Genomic DNA, 19,452 nt, shown 5'->3' with positions numbered 1-19,452 from the left:
AGTTTGAAAGGTAGGAGACGAGGTACTGGCAGAAGTGAAGCTGTGAGTACCGGGCGTGAGTCGTGCTTCGGTGGCTCAGTTGGTAGAGCACTTGCCCGCGGGAGGCAAAGGTCCCGAGTTCGAGTCTCGGTCGGGCACACAGTTTTAATCTGCCAGGAAGTTTCATATCAGCGCACACTCCGCTGCAGAGTGAAAATCTCATTCTGGAAGTGGGGATTTTCCCGTACAACCATTTCACGAGAGAGAATATCAGGAATCCAGTAAAACATCAAATTTCCGACATCGCTGCGGCCAGACAAACATCATGCAAGAACGGGACCAACGACGACTGAACAGAATCGTTCAACGTGACAGATGTGCAAACTTTCCGCAAATTGCTGCAGATTTCAATGCTGGGATATCAACAAGTGTTAGTGAGTGAGCCATTCAACGAAAAATCGTCGATATGGGCTTTCGGAGCCGAAAGCCCACTCGTGCACCCATGATGACTGCACGACACAGAGCTTTACGCCTCGCCTGGGTCCGTCAACACTGACAGTGGACTGTTGTTGCCTGGTCGGACGAGTTTCTTTTCGAGTTGCATCGAGCGAATGGATGTGTACGGGTATGCAGACAACCTCATGAGCTCACGGACCCTGCATGTCAGCAGGGGACTGTTCAAGCTGGTGGAGCCTCTCTAATGTTGTGGAGCATGTGCAGTTGGAGTGATATGAGAACCCTGATACGCCTAGATACGATTCTGACAGGTGACAACTACGTAAGCATCGTCTGATCACCTGCATCCATTCATGTCCATTGTGAATTCCGACGGGCTTAGGAAATTCCAGTAGAACAATGCGACACCCCACACGTCCACAATTACTACAGAGTGGCTCCAAGAACACTCTTGTAAATTTAAGCATTTCCATTGGCTACCAAACTGCCCGAACATGAACATAATTGAGCATATCTGGGATGCCTTACAACGTGCTCTTCAGAAGAGATCTCCCAGGATGCATGGTGTCAATTCTCTCCAGCATACTTCGAACATTCGTACGGTCCATGACATGTCGTGTTGCGGTACTTCTACGTACTCGCAAGGACCCTAGACGATATGAGGCAGGTGTTCCAGTTTCTTTGGGTCTTCAGTGTATCGAATAGGTTTGCGCAGTGGTTGTCTTTGCTGGAACTGTCCATCTTTTCTGTATTCCAGGATAGTATAAACTTGTTCTGTCTTACTTATGTTGTCTATTTGGTGCTGCCTTTGGCTGAGTGGAAGAATTTTTCTGTCAGTTCTCATTTCTAGTTCGTCTGTGAATTGTATACTGAACTTATGCCCAGATACTCTATTAGTCCATTACTGTTCCTTGCTGCTTATAACCTTAATTAGTTGTAGGCTTTATGTTGTACATTGTGCTCTCCAATTATTCTTAAGTTATATTTATTTTAAGGACCAGGGATTTTGACGTACCACTGTAGTAAGATATGAAGCTCATGTGCGTTTGTTGGCTTTCAATGCAAGTAATATTTCCTTATATTTTTACTAAGTTCATGCGCCTCGATTTGCTGGACTGTGTTACGAATAACCGTTTTTAAACTTGATAAGTATGTACGCTCCACATCCCCCAGCCGCGTACTACTAAATCGTTTCCTCCGCCACTTTGTATGTGTGCTTTTGGTAAAATATTCGCATGTAGGACTTACCACATCCTGGGCGTCCTTCCTATAATCTCACAGTATCAGTCATTTTTTAAACGCCCCCGTTTCATTTAGTTCGAGTTTGTGTACACCCTGCGTGCTGACTCGTGGGAACTATTAAACTGAAAAAATTTTAATACACATACAAGCCACGAGAAGCCTACACTGCTTGATTACGAATTGTTGCGCCTCAGACGCCTATCTTGTAATAAAGAAGAACAATCTTGTCAATCCCTCTTGCAAAAGCATTCATAAAATTTCAAATTGAGCCACACAGTATGCATAATACAAGGGCTGGAACTTAAACAGTGGCAACTATTTATTCACAACCGATCAAAATAGTTACATGTTTGCACCTGTTACTGTCCTTCAAAGTAGTCACCAGCGTTGTGTAGAACCCGTTGCCCGGGATGTGGAAGGCGTGGTATAGCGTTAGCAGAGCCAGTTTTGTTGATGGTGCGAATGGAGCGGTCTACTGCCGGTCGAATCTCTGGAACAGTTTTGAAGCGAATGCCACGAAGTGGTTGCTTCATCTTCGGAACCAAATCAAAGCCACTAGGACATAAGTCCAGGGAGTATGGTGGATGGTACAGTACTTCCCAGTCCCATCGACCGAACAGAACAGCCACAGCTTGCGCTGTATGCGCCCGCGCGTTGTCGTGCAAAATGATGGGACGTTTGCGCAGAAAGTGTCGCCGCTTCTTTCGCAAAGATGGCCGCAGGAGATGCTCCAAAAACGAACAGTAATACTGTGCATAGACGGTCTGCCGTGGAGGAACGTAATGCGTTAGGATAAAACCACCACAGTCGTGCACGAGAATTTTCATAACCTTAGACCGCTCCATTCGCACCATCAACAGAGCAGGCTCTGCTAACGGTACACTACTACACCTCACACGGGTTCTACGCAGCGCTGGTGACTACTTTGAAGAACAGTAACAGGTGCAAACATGTAACTCCTCTGTGTCGGTTGTGAATAAATAGTTGCCACTATTAATTTCCAATCCTCGTACATTCGGTTTTTCGACAAATTCCAGAAATGTTATTCCTAGGCGGAAGGACCAGCATATGGTTCTTACGTATCATCGTTTGCGGAATGTAGCGTGCGATATCCTCCACCCCCGTCTAAGACTTTGCAACAATTGGATAATACTTGCGAAATACGTTGTATGTCCCTCGCAGATACTCTGTCGGAGGAAAGGAAGACCAGAGTTCAAATTAAATCCCTCTCCCAACAGATATTATTGATACACACTTTGCACCGGGTGGTGAGACAGGAAAAGAAAAGAATGTGTTACGTCAATTACTTATGATTGACATAATTATTCTGTCTTTTGAAGTGAATATGAAACGAGATTCGGCTATCAAGAGGCCTTTTGATCTCTTTTGATGAAGGTTAACTGGGTGGTTGTTACGCATAAAAATACGAAAATTTTAATGAGGCAAGGGGTTCGCTTCGCTTTCTAAATCAAATTCCGCCTTAACGACCACTCCAGTAAAATCCTCAACCGGCGTTACTTCTGGCACGTGAAAACCGCAGCGTCTTCTGCATTTGTACAGAACTCTTTCCATTAGGGGTTTTCTTTCCAAAAACGTTTCCTCTGAAAGCTTCTTTGTGTCTCAGGTGCCCCGGGATTTCCCTCAGAATTCTTTCTTCTCCTTTCCTTAGCAAGTTTCTCACGAGACAGGACTCTTAATGCAATGCAGAGAAGGCACTGAAGACTTGCGTCAATTTCACATCTGAGGCCCTCAATTTCCCACAAAATCATCATTTACACAGAACACTGGCTATGTGTGTGTGTGTGTGTGTGTGTGTGTGAGAGAGAGAGAGAGAGAGAGAGAGATACTCGAATATCTTTATAGGCTGGAAGATTCTCCAGTTGCCTTCTCTAACTGGAAAGCTGTGGCCGAGCAGTTCTAGGCGCTTCAGTCCGGAACCGCGCCGCTGCTACGGTCGCAGCTTCGAATCCTGCCTCGGGAATGGATGTTTGTAAGGTCCTTAGTTTAGTTAGCTTTAAGTAGTTCAAAAAGGCTCTGAGCACTATGGGACTTAACATCTTAGGTCATCAGTCCCCCAGGACTTAGAACTACTTAAACCTAACTAACCTAAGGACATCACACACATCCATGCCCGAGGCAGGATTCGAACCTGCGACCGTAGCAGCCCCGCGGTTCCGGACTGCAGCGCCTAGAACCGCACGGCTACCGCGGCCGGCTTTAAGTAGTTCTAAGCCTAGGGGACTGATGACCTCAGATGTTAAGTCCCATAGTGCTTGGAGCCATTTTGAATCTAACTGGAACGAGTGATATTTGTAGACGGTTGTGGCGAATGTGTGTAGAACGTGTGTGGTTCAGAATGTCTGACAATGAAGTGCTGAAAAAGTAGACATAAAGTATTTTTAGGCCGCGCGGGAATAGCCGAGCGGTAAGGGGCGCTGCAGTCATGGACTGTGCGGCTGGTCCCGGTGGAGGTTCGAGTCCTCCCTCGGGCATGGGTGTGTGTGTTTGTCCTTAGGATAATTTAGGTTAAGTAGTGTGTAAGCTTAGGGACTGATGACCTTAGCAGTTAAGTCCCATAAGATTTCACACACATTTGAACAAAGTATTTTTAGTTGGTTGCACTTTCGTACAGAAATAGCAATGAATGCAGCCGTTTGGCTGTGTTCAGTACATAATCAAGACAGGACAATGTCTTCTTTTCTGAAGAAGCTACGGAGTCTAGCATGCATGTCCGACATAAAATCGATCGCATCTGTTCGACAATACATTAAAAGGTGATCACGTAGAACATTTCCCCACTTGCAGCGATATCCTCTACCGGAACAAGTTATTTCAGCAGTTAAAATTTTTATCACCCAAGCTACAAACACCGAAATTACGACCTGTTGTAAGAGGTCCACGATTAAAGAATTTGTTGCTAGCGCACTCGAGCAGATGTAATTTCGATGGATTGCTCACGCGCTGCCTGCGATATGTAAGCTATAAGAAAATTAAGTCCCATGTAAATGTTTAAAAAAATCTCTTAATAATAATCTTTCTCATAAAAAGTAACTTTTGACAATCATTCATTTCACTATACAGAATTTACTAATTTCTCCAATCCTTGGTCATCCCTATTATTGAAAAGAAAAATCAGTTGTTTCTTTTTATACATGACAAATCTATCGGCCAGCATTGCACTGAGCTGCGCCAGAAATATTTCTTATAGGAGCAGATATATAAGCGTTATCTGGCGACCTAATTGAGGTACGATTTTTCAATTTATTCAGAATGAATTTTCAGGGCCATGACGCAGCACTGCTGACGTCCAAAATTTACCAGTTTAAATTCACAGTCAATTATTGAAAGGTTATAAGTGAGCCACAATTTTTTATTGAGAGATTAGTCACATTTTATTATTGATAGGTTACGCAATTTATTTATTGGGAGGTTACGCTAAATGTCATTGTTATGGTTATATTTTTTACTGTTGGGATGTTTCGGAACTTTTCTGTTGGGAGGTTACACTAAATGTGAATATTATTCATATTATTTTACTGTGGGGGGGTTACACTGTCAAGAACGAGATTATATGTTTAAGAGCAGCGTTTATTAGAATGGCGAAGAAATCCATCTCTAGAAGACTTTAAATGTTGAAATTCATGGCCCACAGTGTCGTGGTTTTCGCTTGGCTCGTAGATAACATTTATACGAATAATGTTTTATTGTTGTTATGTTGTTACATGTCGTTCCATGAGGTAGTCCAAGTAACAACTTCTTAGGCGGAATAGATTTTTCAAACAGGCGCTTTTAAGAAGTCATCTCTGACTAAGTTACGTATTTGGTTTGAATCGCTCACCGTCAACCAAAATTTATTGAATGTGGCGAATGTTTGTACTGTGACTGTTGCTTTATTTTAAATTTGGAGTTTGACATGCTTCTCTTGCGAATGATCCATTTGGAAAACTGTAAAAACACACGAAAAGATTGCGGAAGTGTAGAATATGGTGCAAGATGATTGGGTATTATAGGTGTGTGAAATAGGTGAAAGCATAATCATATCAGAAACTAACTAAGAGTATGGTACATTTTGCACGAAAAGTGAACTATACTGTCGGCAATTGCAAATTGGCATGAAGTCCACTGCATATCTGAATGTGGAAATAGAGTAAATAGGAGTAATACCACCTATTCTGTATGCAAGGGAAGATTACTCTGCACGTTTCTCATTCATAAATCACATTTTAATGTTGGTTGTTTCTGAGAAAATGCAGTTAGGTATCGTGCAAGAATGAAAAACATCTATATGCATGTTTCTGAATTCGCCAGCTACAGAATTCGGGCCTAAGGCAACTACAAGTTTTCAGTAGTGATATTGCGGATCTCATTGGTTGGGAACCTTCGAGTTTCATGCGACTGTAGAATCCTTGTGTTTATGAGGACCATAGCCAACGCAATGCAGGATCTCGGCGCCCCACAGGTCTACTGCCTGAGAGGAGAGACATTTTTTCAGTCAGCCATGCAGGATCGTACAGCAACGTCGCGTACCTTGGATGAGGAAATCGGCTTATTTACAACAAGACAAGTGCCATGACGCAGCAAACAGTCGCACAGACAGTGGAGCGACCATTTGCATCACTGGACATAAAGGTGGAGCTACGTCACCTATTCAGACGAGTTCGCTGTCTACTTAAAGCATCACGATGGACTTATCCTTATGTCAAGGTCCCGAGGAGAACGAATGTTGCAAGACTGCATTCGTCGTCATCATGCGGGCCCAAAACATAAACGATGTTCCCTGGTAAACACAGCCAGTAGGAAGGACGTTAGGTTCCTGGATGCATCGCATCTTCAGAGTCTCCGTGAAGTTAACTTTGAAAAGATAACGCAACAGCGCATGTTTCCAATGATGTGCTGACTTACCTGGATGCAGAAGGTGATCAACTGCCGTCCTGGCCAATAGGTTCTCCATATCTCTCGCACACTGAAAACACCTGGTCATGGCTTGCATAGAGACTGACCAGCCACTGCGATTCACGAGCTCTGACATGGAATGACCTATACGCTATCTATCATCCAAGCTCATTTTGACTCGATGCCAAACCGGTTACAGCCACTGTTGCATCCATAGGTGGCAGCTCTGTGTAACAAAAGCCAACGTGCATATATGTCTCACATAAAACACAGATTTCCTCTTTCCTCTCTCTCTATCAACCTTCCCTCCTCTCTCTTTGTCTGCCTCCTGCTAACTCCATCTCCTCCTCCTTCCTCTGCCTGTCATCTCCTCCTCTCCCTCTCTCTGACACTTTCCGTCATCCCTCTTTCCCTGTCCCTTTCTCTTCACCTTTCTCTCCCTCCATCTTTTTCTCCTCCTCTCTTTCTGTCCGTCTTCTCCTTTGGCCTTCAGAGCCACTGTGCCAGGATGGGATAATGTTTAGCACATCTGCCTAGAGAGTAAGAGACCCAGGTACCCTTGGTATGAATTTTCATTCGCCGCTTCAGTCTTCAAACCTACATCAGTTTGTTAGTTAGTTTGGTTGTGCAGGATGCTAATACAATAAATCATAACAACGAGGAATGAGACAATTTATGGTTTATAAAATTCATTTTTGTATAGATCCGGTTGTAAAAATATTTATGGATGGCTTTACATAGCGAATCGTCAGAAAACAAGGATGCGTGTAGTTGAAGTCGCAATGTATGATAATTGGTGAGAGATCTGGCCGGCCGGAGTGGCCGAGCAGTTCTAGGCGCTACAGTCTGGAAACGCGCGACCGGTACGGCCGCAGGTTCGAATCCTGCCTCGGGCATGGATGTGTGTGACGTCCTTAAAGTTAGTTAGGTTTAAGTAGTTCTAAGTTGTAGGGGACTGATGACCTCAGAAGTTAAGTCCCATAGTGCTCAGAGCCATTTGAAGCATTTGTAATTTCCAGGCCAGTTTATGTACAATCCGTTCTACCATTCGTTTTATACTTTAAAATATGTGTATGTTATGTGACTAACATACACAATGAAGATGGCTTCGTCTTGGGTAAAATATTCCGGAGGTAAATTAGTGTACCATTCGGATCTCCAGGCGGAACTACTCAGGAGGATCTCTTTATCAGGAGAAACCAAAAGTGGCGTTCTACGAATCGGAGCGTGCAATTTCAGATGCCTTAATCGCCCATATAGGTTAGAAAATTTAAAAAGGGAAATGGATAGGTTAAGGTTAGATACGCCTATAATGGGAATTATTCAGAAAGATGTAGGTTGCAGTAGTCACTCGGAGATGAAGAGGCTTGCACAGAATAGAATAACATGTAGAGCTGCATCAAACCAATCTTTGGACTACAGACGACAACAACAACACGTAATGTGACTACAGAGACTGTATTTTTGTCTATTCATATGACGGCCGATATCGGACACAATGTTTTACGCCTTTGAAGACGGGACGCGCTATTGAATATCTGATCACAAGCCGTAACGCATCGAAGTCCATTGCCCTGAGAGGAACGATCACACATTATCCTTATTCTTGTCTACGACATTGGTCGCAATTTTTGTAACGCCGTGTGAACTGAAAATGGTTTGGAGTTGAGTGAAGTTTCTATCAGATTCGCTTATTCATTTAGATGTATAAAACTTGAAACTCTAAATCAATGTTTTGAAGCTGGAAAGTCATTACCGGATTTCCAAACAGACGGAATTTAATTTAAGTCAAAAATATGTTATAAATTTTTATTTTATGCTGCAACGTGGAGACATGTTTTCGAGTCGTCCTATAAAAGGCTAGTGATTTACTTAGACAATTGATGATAATTTTAAGAGAGAAGTCTTTGCTTCATCGTTTTTGATCTGTACACAGAAGATCAGCGTCGTTCAGTGGCGATTTAATGAGTGATTCTTCAACTTTTCCCAGCATATTTCTTGCTCGAACAGTCCACGGGTGTACTGCCGGTCCATAGTGTCCAACGGGAACAGTTGGGCTCTATGGACCGGCAGTACACCCGTCGACTGTTCGAGCAAGATTTAATGAGTGTTTTAGACGACAGATAGATGTGAAGTTTGCCAATGTCGTCATCCCTACTCTACGTATCCTATTACTTCTTTTAATTTCCGCCGGCCGGAGTGACCGTGCGGTTCTAGGCGCTACAGTCTGGAGCCGAGCGACCGCTCCGGTCGCAGGTTCGAATCCTGCCTCGGACATGGATGTGTGTGATGTCCTTAGGTTAGTTAGGTTTAATTAGTTCTAAGTTCTAGGCGACTAATGGCCTCAGAAGTTAAGTCGCATAGTGCTCAGAGCTATTTGAACCATTTTTTAAATTTCCCTTTTTACGTTTTAGAAAGCCAAATCTCCACTCTGAAAATGGAAATTAAAATTAACAGACGACGAAGAATTTAGGCACACGGCAGAGAACATGACGACTGGAAACAGTGAAACATTGTGGAATTCCCTTAAGGGGGGGAGGGGTTAGGACGTCAAAGGGACCGACTTGGAGCAGGAGCGGCACTACAGAACATTTTAATTTCCATTTTCTATACATTTACAAATAAATTCATAAAACTTTGTCAGACTGACCAGGAAGGATACAGGATTCACACTCATAGCAGTGGAAGTTCAAAACCGTAACAATATATCTTTTTTTACATGTGAAATTTCATCATTTTTTTCACTTACTATTGGCTACATTTGTTGCTACAGGTTCACTTTTCTTCATAAGTAAGAGAGATTCTTCGATGAATTTTGCCCAGCATAGAAACCATACTTCCAGGTGTACGAAAATCTAGAATTTGCCAAATCTATTAAAAACAGTAGTAAAAATTGGGATAATTGACTATAAAATTTGAGTTTTTTTTTTAAACATGAAGTTGAAAACGTAGCATCTCATTCATTTGTTCATAAATTAAATAAATTCTAGAGTTTCATTCACCTGGAAGTATGTTTTGTATGCTGTGCAAAATTCATCGAACAATCTCTCTTACTTTTGAAGAAAAGTGTACCTATAGCAACAAACGCAGCCAATAGGAAGCGGTAAAATGATGAACTTTCATAGGTAAAAAAAAAGAAAAAATGTTACTTCCACTGCTATGAGTGTCAATCCTGAATCCTTTCTGATCTTTCTGACAACGTTTTATGAATTTCTTTGTAAAAGTATACACAAAGGTAATTAAATTGTTCTCTGGTGCTTCTCCGGCTGCAAGTCGGTCAGTTTGAGGTCCTACCCCCCTTAAATCAGTAGCGAAAGGTAAGATCAATAAAGTCGTGCACGGTTATTGTTTGAAGTATCGTCGTGCTTAATCTACAGAGCGCCCGTGAAGCGGAGCACTTTAAAATTTAAGTATCCATATAAATGAGTAACTACCAAAATCAACCACAAAATTGTTTCAAAACATAATTTAAAGATGCACCATATTTAAATTATGACTTGGAAAACATATTTGCCTACTTAAACCTTGCACTGTGGTACAGCAGCACACTGATTTACGTTTTCAAAATCCTGAAATGAGGATAACTGTTAATTACAACTTAGTAAATCTGTAACACGTTGTAAGTACAGGTTAATGCGCAGCAGGCATTACGCTAACATTTGATGTTCACACACAACCATTTCTTCTCTCAGGAACACGTTCTACAACTTCACAACACTAAAAGATCTCGACTCGAGGCGACAAGAGATTAGCACGTAAAAAATAAATAAACAAATAAAAGTCTGAACTTGCCCTGCATAAGTCCCACACAAGTTACACTGCGTAGTTCAACAATAATTTAAGAGCCTTTTTCCTTAAAGGATGCTCTTGAACTTCATAACAGTTCCTTCAAAGGATAAAGCTGAATAACCTTATTCAATAATTTAAGGAATTATGCGGCTGTTTGATGTTAAGTTACAGTTATCGTTCAAGGTGTCCTGAAATTTGGGCCTTAGATTTTCACCATATAATGCACCGTTTGATTCAAAGACAAAGATGCTGTTTATCGAAATGGCGTTTGATGTATTTTTTTCCGGAAGTCTTATCAGGACATTGTCTGGCAAAATATGAAAATTGTGGGCGTGCTTTTACATCTTGATCAATTACAGTATGGTACATCTGCTTGAAATTAGCTGGACGCTGGAGGTACGCACGATCAATAAAATGGCGAGGCATTCCAAAATTAGTCTGTGTCTGAGGATAATGGATAAGCTGCGCTGTATTCAGCCACGACACTCAGAGACACTGTTGGGAGTTTTATGAGAAATTAACGATACTTTCTCTGACAGACTGGCCAATTTGAGTCTACTTCTTAGACGACTTACAAGGTTCGTTTGGGCAAATAAAAGACTGAAAATCAACTCAATTTGTAAAAAAAAATCAGGTATTTAAAAATACGGTAACACAGAGAACAACTTTACACGAATTTCAACGTTACAAAATTGCAGCGAAATGTAAGAGGATCAGTGCTTGATGCAAGGATTGGCAGTTGCCGCTCAACATAAGGAAATTTAACACATTGCGCATAAGCAGAACAAAATAAACATCGTCGATGATTTCACGATTTCCGAGCAAACAGTTCAATCAGACACATTTGTTAAATATGTGGGTGTTTGTGTACGGAGTGATTCAAAGTGGAACGACCATTTGAAATTAATTTGGAGGATGGCAGACACAAGACTAAGATTTTTTGGGAGAATCGTCACGAAATTTAGTTCAAAAGTCCACCCACGAAGGGGGTGACTTAGAGGAGCATTGACCGGCCCATACGTGAGTATTGCTTGTCGGTCTGTGCCAGTACGAGGAAGAATTGATAAAGTAAATAGAGAACATTGACAAAGAGTTCTGCGTTTCTTCACAGATTCGTTTAGTAAACACGAAATCGTCACAGAGATGTTCATCCAGCTCTGGTGCCAGACGCCACAAAAGAGGCGTTGAGCATTACCGAGTGGTTTCTTCAAAAATGGCTCAAATGGCTCTGAGCACTATGGGACTCAACATCTGAGGTCATTAGTCCCCTAGAACTTAGAACTACTTAAACCTAACCAACCTAAGGACATCAAACACATCCATGCCCGAGGCAGGATTCGAACCTGCGAACGTAGCAGTCGCTCGGTTCCGGACTGAAGCTCCTAGAACCGCTCGGCCACCGCGGCCGGCGAGTGGTTTGTTGCTAAGTTGTTGAGACTGTACATTCCTAGAGAGATGAATCAATAAAGGCTTTCTCAGGAGAAACGGTCAGTATTCAGGAAAATGATGGAAAAGCCTATTTGAAACGAAAAAACATTTGGCCATATGTCCTATTCAGAACGGTTTCGGAGAAAAACAGATGTACATTACATTTGTGTTTGGGCCAGTGGCGCTCATGTCTATTTCTTACCCCCCCCCCCCCCCCTCCCAAACCTATCTCGTTGCAAATGTCATTCTGCAAAAAAATTAGCCCGTTGAAAGTGCAATTGTCCTTAGTGTGTTGTAGATAAAGTGGTGCACTTGGGATGGAGGCTGATCAGAGAGAGGCATCGGTTAACTGCGTTTTTCCACGTGCTGCCACACATCTTACACTAATGAAGATGTAGAGTATGTTTACAGCTTCCGAGATGGTAGTGCTACTACTGCAATTGAAGTATACCACGGAGCTATCCGACACGTTCCATTCCTCATCGTAGACTTTGTAGCAGAGCTTTCAGCTCTTTGCGAGAATCAGGTACTCCTGCAAGTTCCCATTTATTTCTGAACGTATAGTTTCAAATACCCGTGTAGTAACAGCAACACATTGTTGAAATAGGCAGCGTAGTCCTACTTCCAGTACATGGCAACTTTCTGCACACATCTATGTCCCACGAACACCTGTATGGTAAACAGTAAATGCGACAAATTTCTGCCCATTGCATTTACAGCGTGTCCACAATCTTCACAATGGCGAAACTGCCACACGAATTTTGTCACTGTATAAACGACAATCATCATTTACTTTCTTTAATACACTGAAGAGTCAAAGAAACTGGTAGTCCTACCTAATATCACGTAGTGACCCCGAGAGCGCGAAAAAGTGCAGCAACACGACGTGGCATGGACTTCACTAACGTCTGAAATAGTGCTGGAGGGAACTGACATCATGAAACCTGCACGGCTGTCCATAAAACCGTAAGACTACGAAGGGTTTGTGATGTCTTCGGAACAGCACCTTGCAAGACATCCCAGATATGCCTGATAATGTTCATGTCTTGGGAGTTTGGTGGCCAGCAGAAGTTTTTAAGCTCAGAAGATGGTTCCTGAAGCCTCTCTGTAGCAATTCTGGACGTGTGGAGTGTCGTATTGTCCTGCTACAATTGCCGAAGCGTGTCGGAATGCACAATGGACATAAATGGATGCCGGAATCAGACAGCATGCTTATGTACGTGTCACCTGTCAGAGTCGTATCTAGAGGCATTAGGGATCCCATATCACTCCAAATGCATACTCCCCATACCATTACAAAGCATCCACCAGCTGGAACAGTCCCCTGCTGACAAGCCGGTACATGGATTTATGAGGTTGTTCCATACCCGTACACGTCCATCCACTCCATACAATTTGAAACCAGACTCATCCTGCCAAGCAATATGTTTCCAGTCAACGGTCCAATAACAGTGTAGACGGGCACAGGCGAGGCGTAAAGTTTGTGTCGTGCAGTCATAAAGGGTACACGACTGGACCTTCAACTCCGAAAGCCCATATCGATGATGTTTCTTTGAATGGTTCGCACGCTGGCAGTTGATGATGGCCCAGCACTTAAATCTGCAGCAATTTGCGGAAGGGTTGCACTTCTCTCACTTAAATCTTGATAACATGCCATTGCAGCAGCAGTAACCGATCTAACAACTTCGCCAGACACTTGTCGTTTTATATAGGCGTTGCCGACCGCAGCGCCGTATTCTGCCTGTTTACATATCTCTGTATTTGAATACGCATGCCTGTTCCAGTTTCTTTGGCGCTTCAGTATAGAGAAGACACGTAATGTACATCGTGGTTTGCTGCTGTGGTCTTCAGTCCTGAGACTGGTTTGATGCAGCTCTCCATGCTACTCTATCCTGTGCAAGCTTCTTTATCTCCCAGTACCTACTGCAACCTACATCCTTCTGAATATGCTTAGTGTATTCATCTCTTGGTCTCCCTCTACGATTTTTACCCTCCACGCTGCCCTCCAATGCTAAATTTGTGATCCCTTGATGCCTCAAAACATGTCCTACCAACCGATCCCTTCTTCTAGTCAAGTTGTGCCACAAACTTCTCTTCTCCCCAATCCTATTCAATACCTCCTCATTAGTTACGTGATCTACCCACCTTATCTTCAGCATTCTTCTGTAGCACCACATTTCGAAAGCTTCTATTCTCTTCTTGTCCATACTAGTTATCGTCCATGTTTCACTTCCATACATGGCTACACTCCATACAAATACTTTCAAAAACGACTTCCTGACACTTAAATCTATACTCGATGTTAACAAATTTCTCTTCTTCAGAAACGATTTCCTTGCCATTGCCAGTCTACATTTTATATCCTCTCTACTTCGACCATCATCAGTTATTTTACTCCCTAAATAGCAAAACTCCTTTACTACTTTAAGTGTCTCATTTCCTAATCTAATCCCCTCAGCATCACCCGATTTAATTTGACTACATTCCATTATCCTCGTTTTGCTTTTGTTGATGTTCATCTTATATCCTCCTTTCAAGACACTGTCCATTCCGTTCAATTGCTCTTCCAAGTCCTTTGCTGTCTCTGACAGAATTACAATGTCATCGGCGAACCTCAAAGTTTTTACTTCTCCTCCATGAATTTTAATACCTACTCCGAATTTTTCTTTTGTTTCCTTTACTGCTTGCTCAATATACAGATTGAATAACATCGGGGAGAGGCTACAAACCTGTCTCACTCCTTTCCCAACCACGGTTTCCCTTTCATGCCCCTCGACTCTTATAACTGCCATCTGGTTTCTGTACAAATTGTAAATAGCCTTTCGCTCCCGGTATTTTACTCCTGCCACCTTTAGAATGTGAAAGAGAGTATTCCAGTCAACATTGTCAAAAGCTTTCTCTAAGTCTACAAATGCTAGAAACGTAGGTTTGCCTTTTCTTAATCTTTCTTCTAAGATAAGTCGTAAGGTTAGTATTGCCTCACGTGGTTTATATTCTGTATTATTCAGTACGTTGATAGGTTTAAACTTGTACACATGTACAGACAACCCTTGATGAGTGCACGACACAAAGCTTTACGCCTCGCCCGGGCGCGTAAATACCGACATAACAGTGTTCATAACTGAAAATATGTTACCTGGTCAGGCGAGACTCGTTTCAAATTGTATCGAGCAGATGGACATGTACAGCTGGGAGACAACCTCATGAATCCATGGTACCTGAATGTCAGCAGGGGACTGTTCTAGCTGGTGGAGTCTCTGTAATGGTGTGAGGCGTGTGCAGTTCGAGTGATATGGGATATGGAACCCCTAAAACAACTCTGACAGGTGACATGTACATAAACATCCTGTCTGATCACCTGCATCCATTCATGTCCATGCATTCCGACGGACTTGGGCAATGCCAGCAGGACAATACGACACCCCACACGTCCAGAATTGCTAAAGACTGGCTTCAGGAGCACTCTTCTGGGTTGAAACACTTCCGAAGGCGGCCAAACCTCACAGACATGAACATTTTTTAGGATATCTGGGCTGCGCTGCAACATGCTGTTCTGGAGAGATCTCCACCCCCTCGTGCTCTTACGGATTTATGGTGTCAGTTCCCTCCAGCACAACTTCAGACATTAGACGAGTTCATGACACGTCGTGTTGCGGCACTTCTGCGTGCTTGCAAGGGCCCTACACGATATTAGACACGTGTACCAGTTTCTTTGGCTCTTCAGTGTAGATGTTAATATGCACACTATCTTTCTCCGTTTGGTTAACCCTTTCGTGAGCCGTGGGAAACATGCTTCCCACTAAAATGAACTCGCTCCTAGTCCCGTGGGATTCACAGTTCCCACCTCTGTACGGTGCTACCAACTAGTGAACAGTATAGGGTACTACTTCCAATCGGAAGTTCCCGCCGTTTTTGCTGTACCTTCACGCAGAGGCATTGTATAGCTGAGTGTTGCTCTGTAGAGGAGCCTTTCAGTGCTGTTTGCGTGACATTTTGTGATTTTTTCGTCAAAGCTCTAGTATAAGGTAAATACTTTTGATTTAGACAAATTTATGAAGGAAAACGTAAAATTGGAACGAGGAGAATTCCAGTTTGAAACAAAAGGAGCCATTTCTGCAGTAAAATGGATGGATAACCGTCCAGTCACTTTCCTGTCCTCAATTCATGACCAATGAGAAACAGCCACAGTGAAAAGGTTCAAATGGTTCAAATGGCTCTGAGGACTATGGGACTTAACATCGGTGGTCATCAGTCCCATAGAACTTAGAACTACTTAAACCTAACTAACCTAAGGACATCACACACATCCATGCCCGAGGCAGGATTCGAACCTGCGACCGTAGCAGTCCCGCGGTTCCGGACTGAGCGCCTAGAACCGCGAGACCACCGCGGGGCGGCACAGTGAAAAGGAAAAACAAGGATGGTACTAGTACAGAGATTTGTTGTCCTGAAGTTGTGGCAGAATACAACAAAATAATGGGTGGTGTCGATAAGTTTGATCAATTACGAGAAAGGTATGGTATTGGCAGACGTTCTGTAAAATGGTGGCACAGAATATTTTATTTCCTGGTAGACGTTGCTGCAGTAAACAGTTTTATCGTGTGGTAAATAAGCAAAAGAGAAAGTGGACAGCATGATCAGCTCACACACAGGATCCATCTAGCCAGACAATTGATCGCTGGCTTCTCGTCTTAAAGAAGACGTGGAGAAAAACCTATCTTTCTGGCAAAAAGGGCTAAAGTACCTGAAGATTTTCGTCATGTGGCTGTAGGGGAGCATCAACCCATTTTAGGAGAAACCTGCTGGACGCGCCGTTATTGTAGTACCAAAGCTGCGGAAAAGAGTACTCGCTGTGTTTGTACATATTGTCAAATACCACTTTGCATAGACCCATGTTTCAGAAAATTTCATGGCAAGTAATTGTGAACAATCATTGTAACAAGAGAAGTAAATTTATCAAATAAATGTAACATATATTTAAAAAGTTGTTTTTGTTACTTAACTCCAAGGAAGGACAGTGGTAAGAATACTTCCCACCTTGTTCTGTGACCTCACTTTCACTGTTGTAGCAAATTTGATATCCTGTGTGATAAATATACCTATCTGTTAACTACTATCTGCTCTCCGTTCATTAAAAAAACTGCTCAATAAGTTTGCCCACGAAAGGGTTAACAGACGAAAGTTTCGGAAGGTAGGGCATCTTACAACACAGTTAAAATACACACTTGCCAAAATACGAACTCGAGTGAACCCCACTGTAATGTCCCCACAGAAAATACCCTCTACCACGCACCAATTAATCATTTTCAATCAAACCATCCACATTCATTCACTTCGGAAAAGTTATCTGATCTGATTTTCTCGTAATATATGCGGCGACAGCTCGACGACGCCAAAGTATTTTCTAGTGCGTTTATTCTTTGAAATAACAGAGATGCATATATGCATTCTCCATGGTTGTTAGAGTGGTAACTAGGACAGCTTCTGCGAGATACATATTTGTCCAAACGATTGATTCTCCCGACTGACTGCAGTGTTTAACAGTAATAATAAATGTAAAGATCTGTTACAGCAAGCCAGCCGCTGATTACCAAGCCGAAGGACTCCACCAAAGATTCTATTTGGCTGATTTCACGTAATGAAATATTATATTAAAAACTGTACATAGATAAAGGAGAGAAAGAGAGAGAGCGATTGAAAATAGAGATAATACTAACAATCCTCCATTAGTCTAATTTTTCGCCTGTCTTATCACGGATCAGCCAAGAACTGGGAGGGCCTTACTTTACTGTATAGATTTATGTGTGAAGGTGAAGGGATCTTAAAGGCAACAGATACACGTCTATACAGACAAGACATTACACAGAGATGGCGGCTAGCTGCATTCATCATCTACTCTTAGATAAAGAGACTGCAACTTATTATCCGAACATTTAAAAATGTTAAACCACGACCAGGGGACAACGAAATGGAGGAAGAGGAAAGGTAAGACTGAGTTCGACAGCCTCGAATATTCCCGTCCCCAGATGTCGATGTCGGGTAAGCCTTTGGCAGAAGACAGTGGCCACTCACAGTGCACGGTGAGCGCCGCCCTGGCGGAGATCCGGCCGGCCGGGCTCTCGACGTCGCAGATGTAGACGCCCTCGTCGTCGGCGGCGACGCCGTCGATGCGCAGCGACTTGTCGTCGGCGATGCGCGCGCGGCCCACCGGCATCCGTCCGTCGTCGCGACGCCACAGCACGGTCGGCGCCGGCACGCCGCCCACGCGGCACTCGAACTGCACGCCGCCGCCCTCCAACACCGTCGCGTCTTCCGGCTCCTTGCTGAAGAACGGCTTCACTGCAACACCAACATTTTTCGCGCTGCAAACAAATGGTAGGAGTAGTACCTCATTACCTCATTGCCTTCAATTTGCAGGAGGATTTTGGAGCATATACTGTACTCGAACATTATGAATCACCTTGAAGACAATGACTTACTGATACACAACCAACACGGATTCAGAAAATATCGGTCTTGTGAAACACAGCTAGCTCTTTATTCCCATGAAGTAATGAGTGCTGTCGACAAGGGATCTCAGATCGATTCCATATTCCTAGATTTCCAGAAGGCTTTTGATATCGTTCCTCACAAGCGACTATTAATCGAATTGCGTGCATACAGGGTGTTACAAAAAGGTACGGCCAAACTTTCAGGAAACATTCCTCACACACAAAGAAAGAAAATATGTTATTTGGACATGTGTCCGGAAACACTTACTTTCCATGTTAGAGCTCATTTTATTACTTCTCTTCAAATCACATTAATCATGGAATGGAAACAAACAGCAACAGAACGTACCAGCGTGACTTCAAACACTTTGTTACAGGAAATGTTCACAATGTCCTCCGTTAGCGAGGATACAAGCATCCACATTCCGTCGCATGGAATCCCTGATGCGCTGATGCAGCCCTGGAGAATGGCGTATTGTATCAAAGCCGTCCACAATACGAGCACGAAGAGTCTCTACATTTGGTACCGGGGTTGCATAGATAAGAGCTTTCAAATGCCCCCATAAATGAAAGTCAAGAGGATTGAGGTCAGGAGAGCGTGGAGGCCATGGAATTGGTCCGCCTCTACCAATCCATCGGTCACCGGATCTGTTGTTGAGAAGCGTACGAACACTTCGACTGAAATGTGCAGGAGCTCCATCGTGCATGAACCACATGTTGTGTCGTACTTGTAAAGGCACATGTTCTAGCAGCACAGGTAGAGTATCCCGTATGATATCATGATAACGTGCTCCATTGAGCGTAGGTGGAACGAAACTAAAATGAGCTCTAACATGGAAATTAAGCGTTTCCGGACACATGTCCACATAACATCTTTTCTTTATCTGTATGTGAGGAATGTTCCCTGAAAGTTTGGCCGTACCTTTTTGTAACACCCTGTATAGAGTATCATCTCAGTTGTGTGACTGGATTCGTGATTTCCTCTCAGAGAGGTCACAGTTCGTAATGATAGACGATAAATTTTCGAGTAGATCAGAAGTGATATCGGGCGTTTCGCGAGGTAATGTCATAGGCCCTCTGCTGTTCCTGATTTATATAAATGATCTAGGTGATAATTTGAGCAGCCCCCTTCGATGCAGATGACGCTGTAATTTACCGTCTAATAAAATCATCA

The 19,452-nt window shown here is 43.0% G+C and overlaps 1 protein-coding gene across 1 annotated transcript in view; it reads right to left on the bottom strand.

Annotated features, from left to right (window-relative positions):
• LOC126204047 (roundabout homolog 2-like) overlaps positions 1 to 19,452 on the bottom strand; it is a 318,078-nt gene that overhangs the window by 110,891 nt on the left and 187,735 nt on the right. Inside the window, exon 5 of the mRNA XM_049938471.1 lies at positions 17,860 to 18,126. Within this exon, the coding sequence (XP_049794428.1) occupies positions 17,860 to 18,126 (267 nt within the window). The remainder of the gene's footprint in view (positions 1 to 17,859; positions 18,127 to 19,452) is intronic.

Source organism: Schistocerca nitens, chromosome 9 (assembly GCF_023898315.1).
Source record: "Schistocerca nitens isolate TAMUIC-IGC-003100 chromosome 9, iqSchNite1.1, whole genome shotgun sequence".
NCBI lineage: Eukaryota > Metazoa > Arthropoda > Insecta > Orthoptera > Acrididae > Schistocerca > Schistocerca nitens.
Note: the sequence above shows the minus strand (reverse complement) of the source record. Positions and strands in the feature narration are given on the sequence as shown.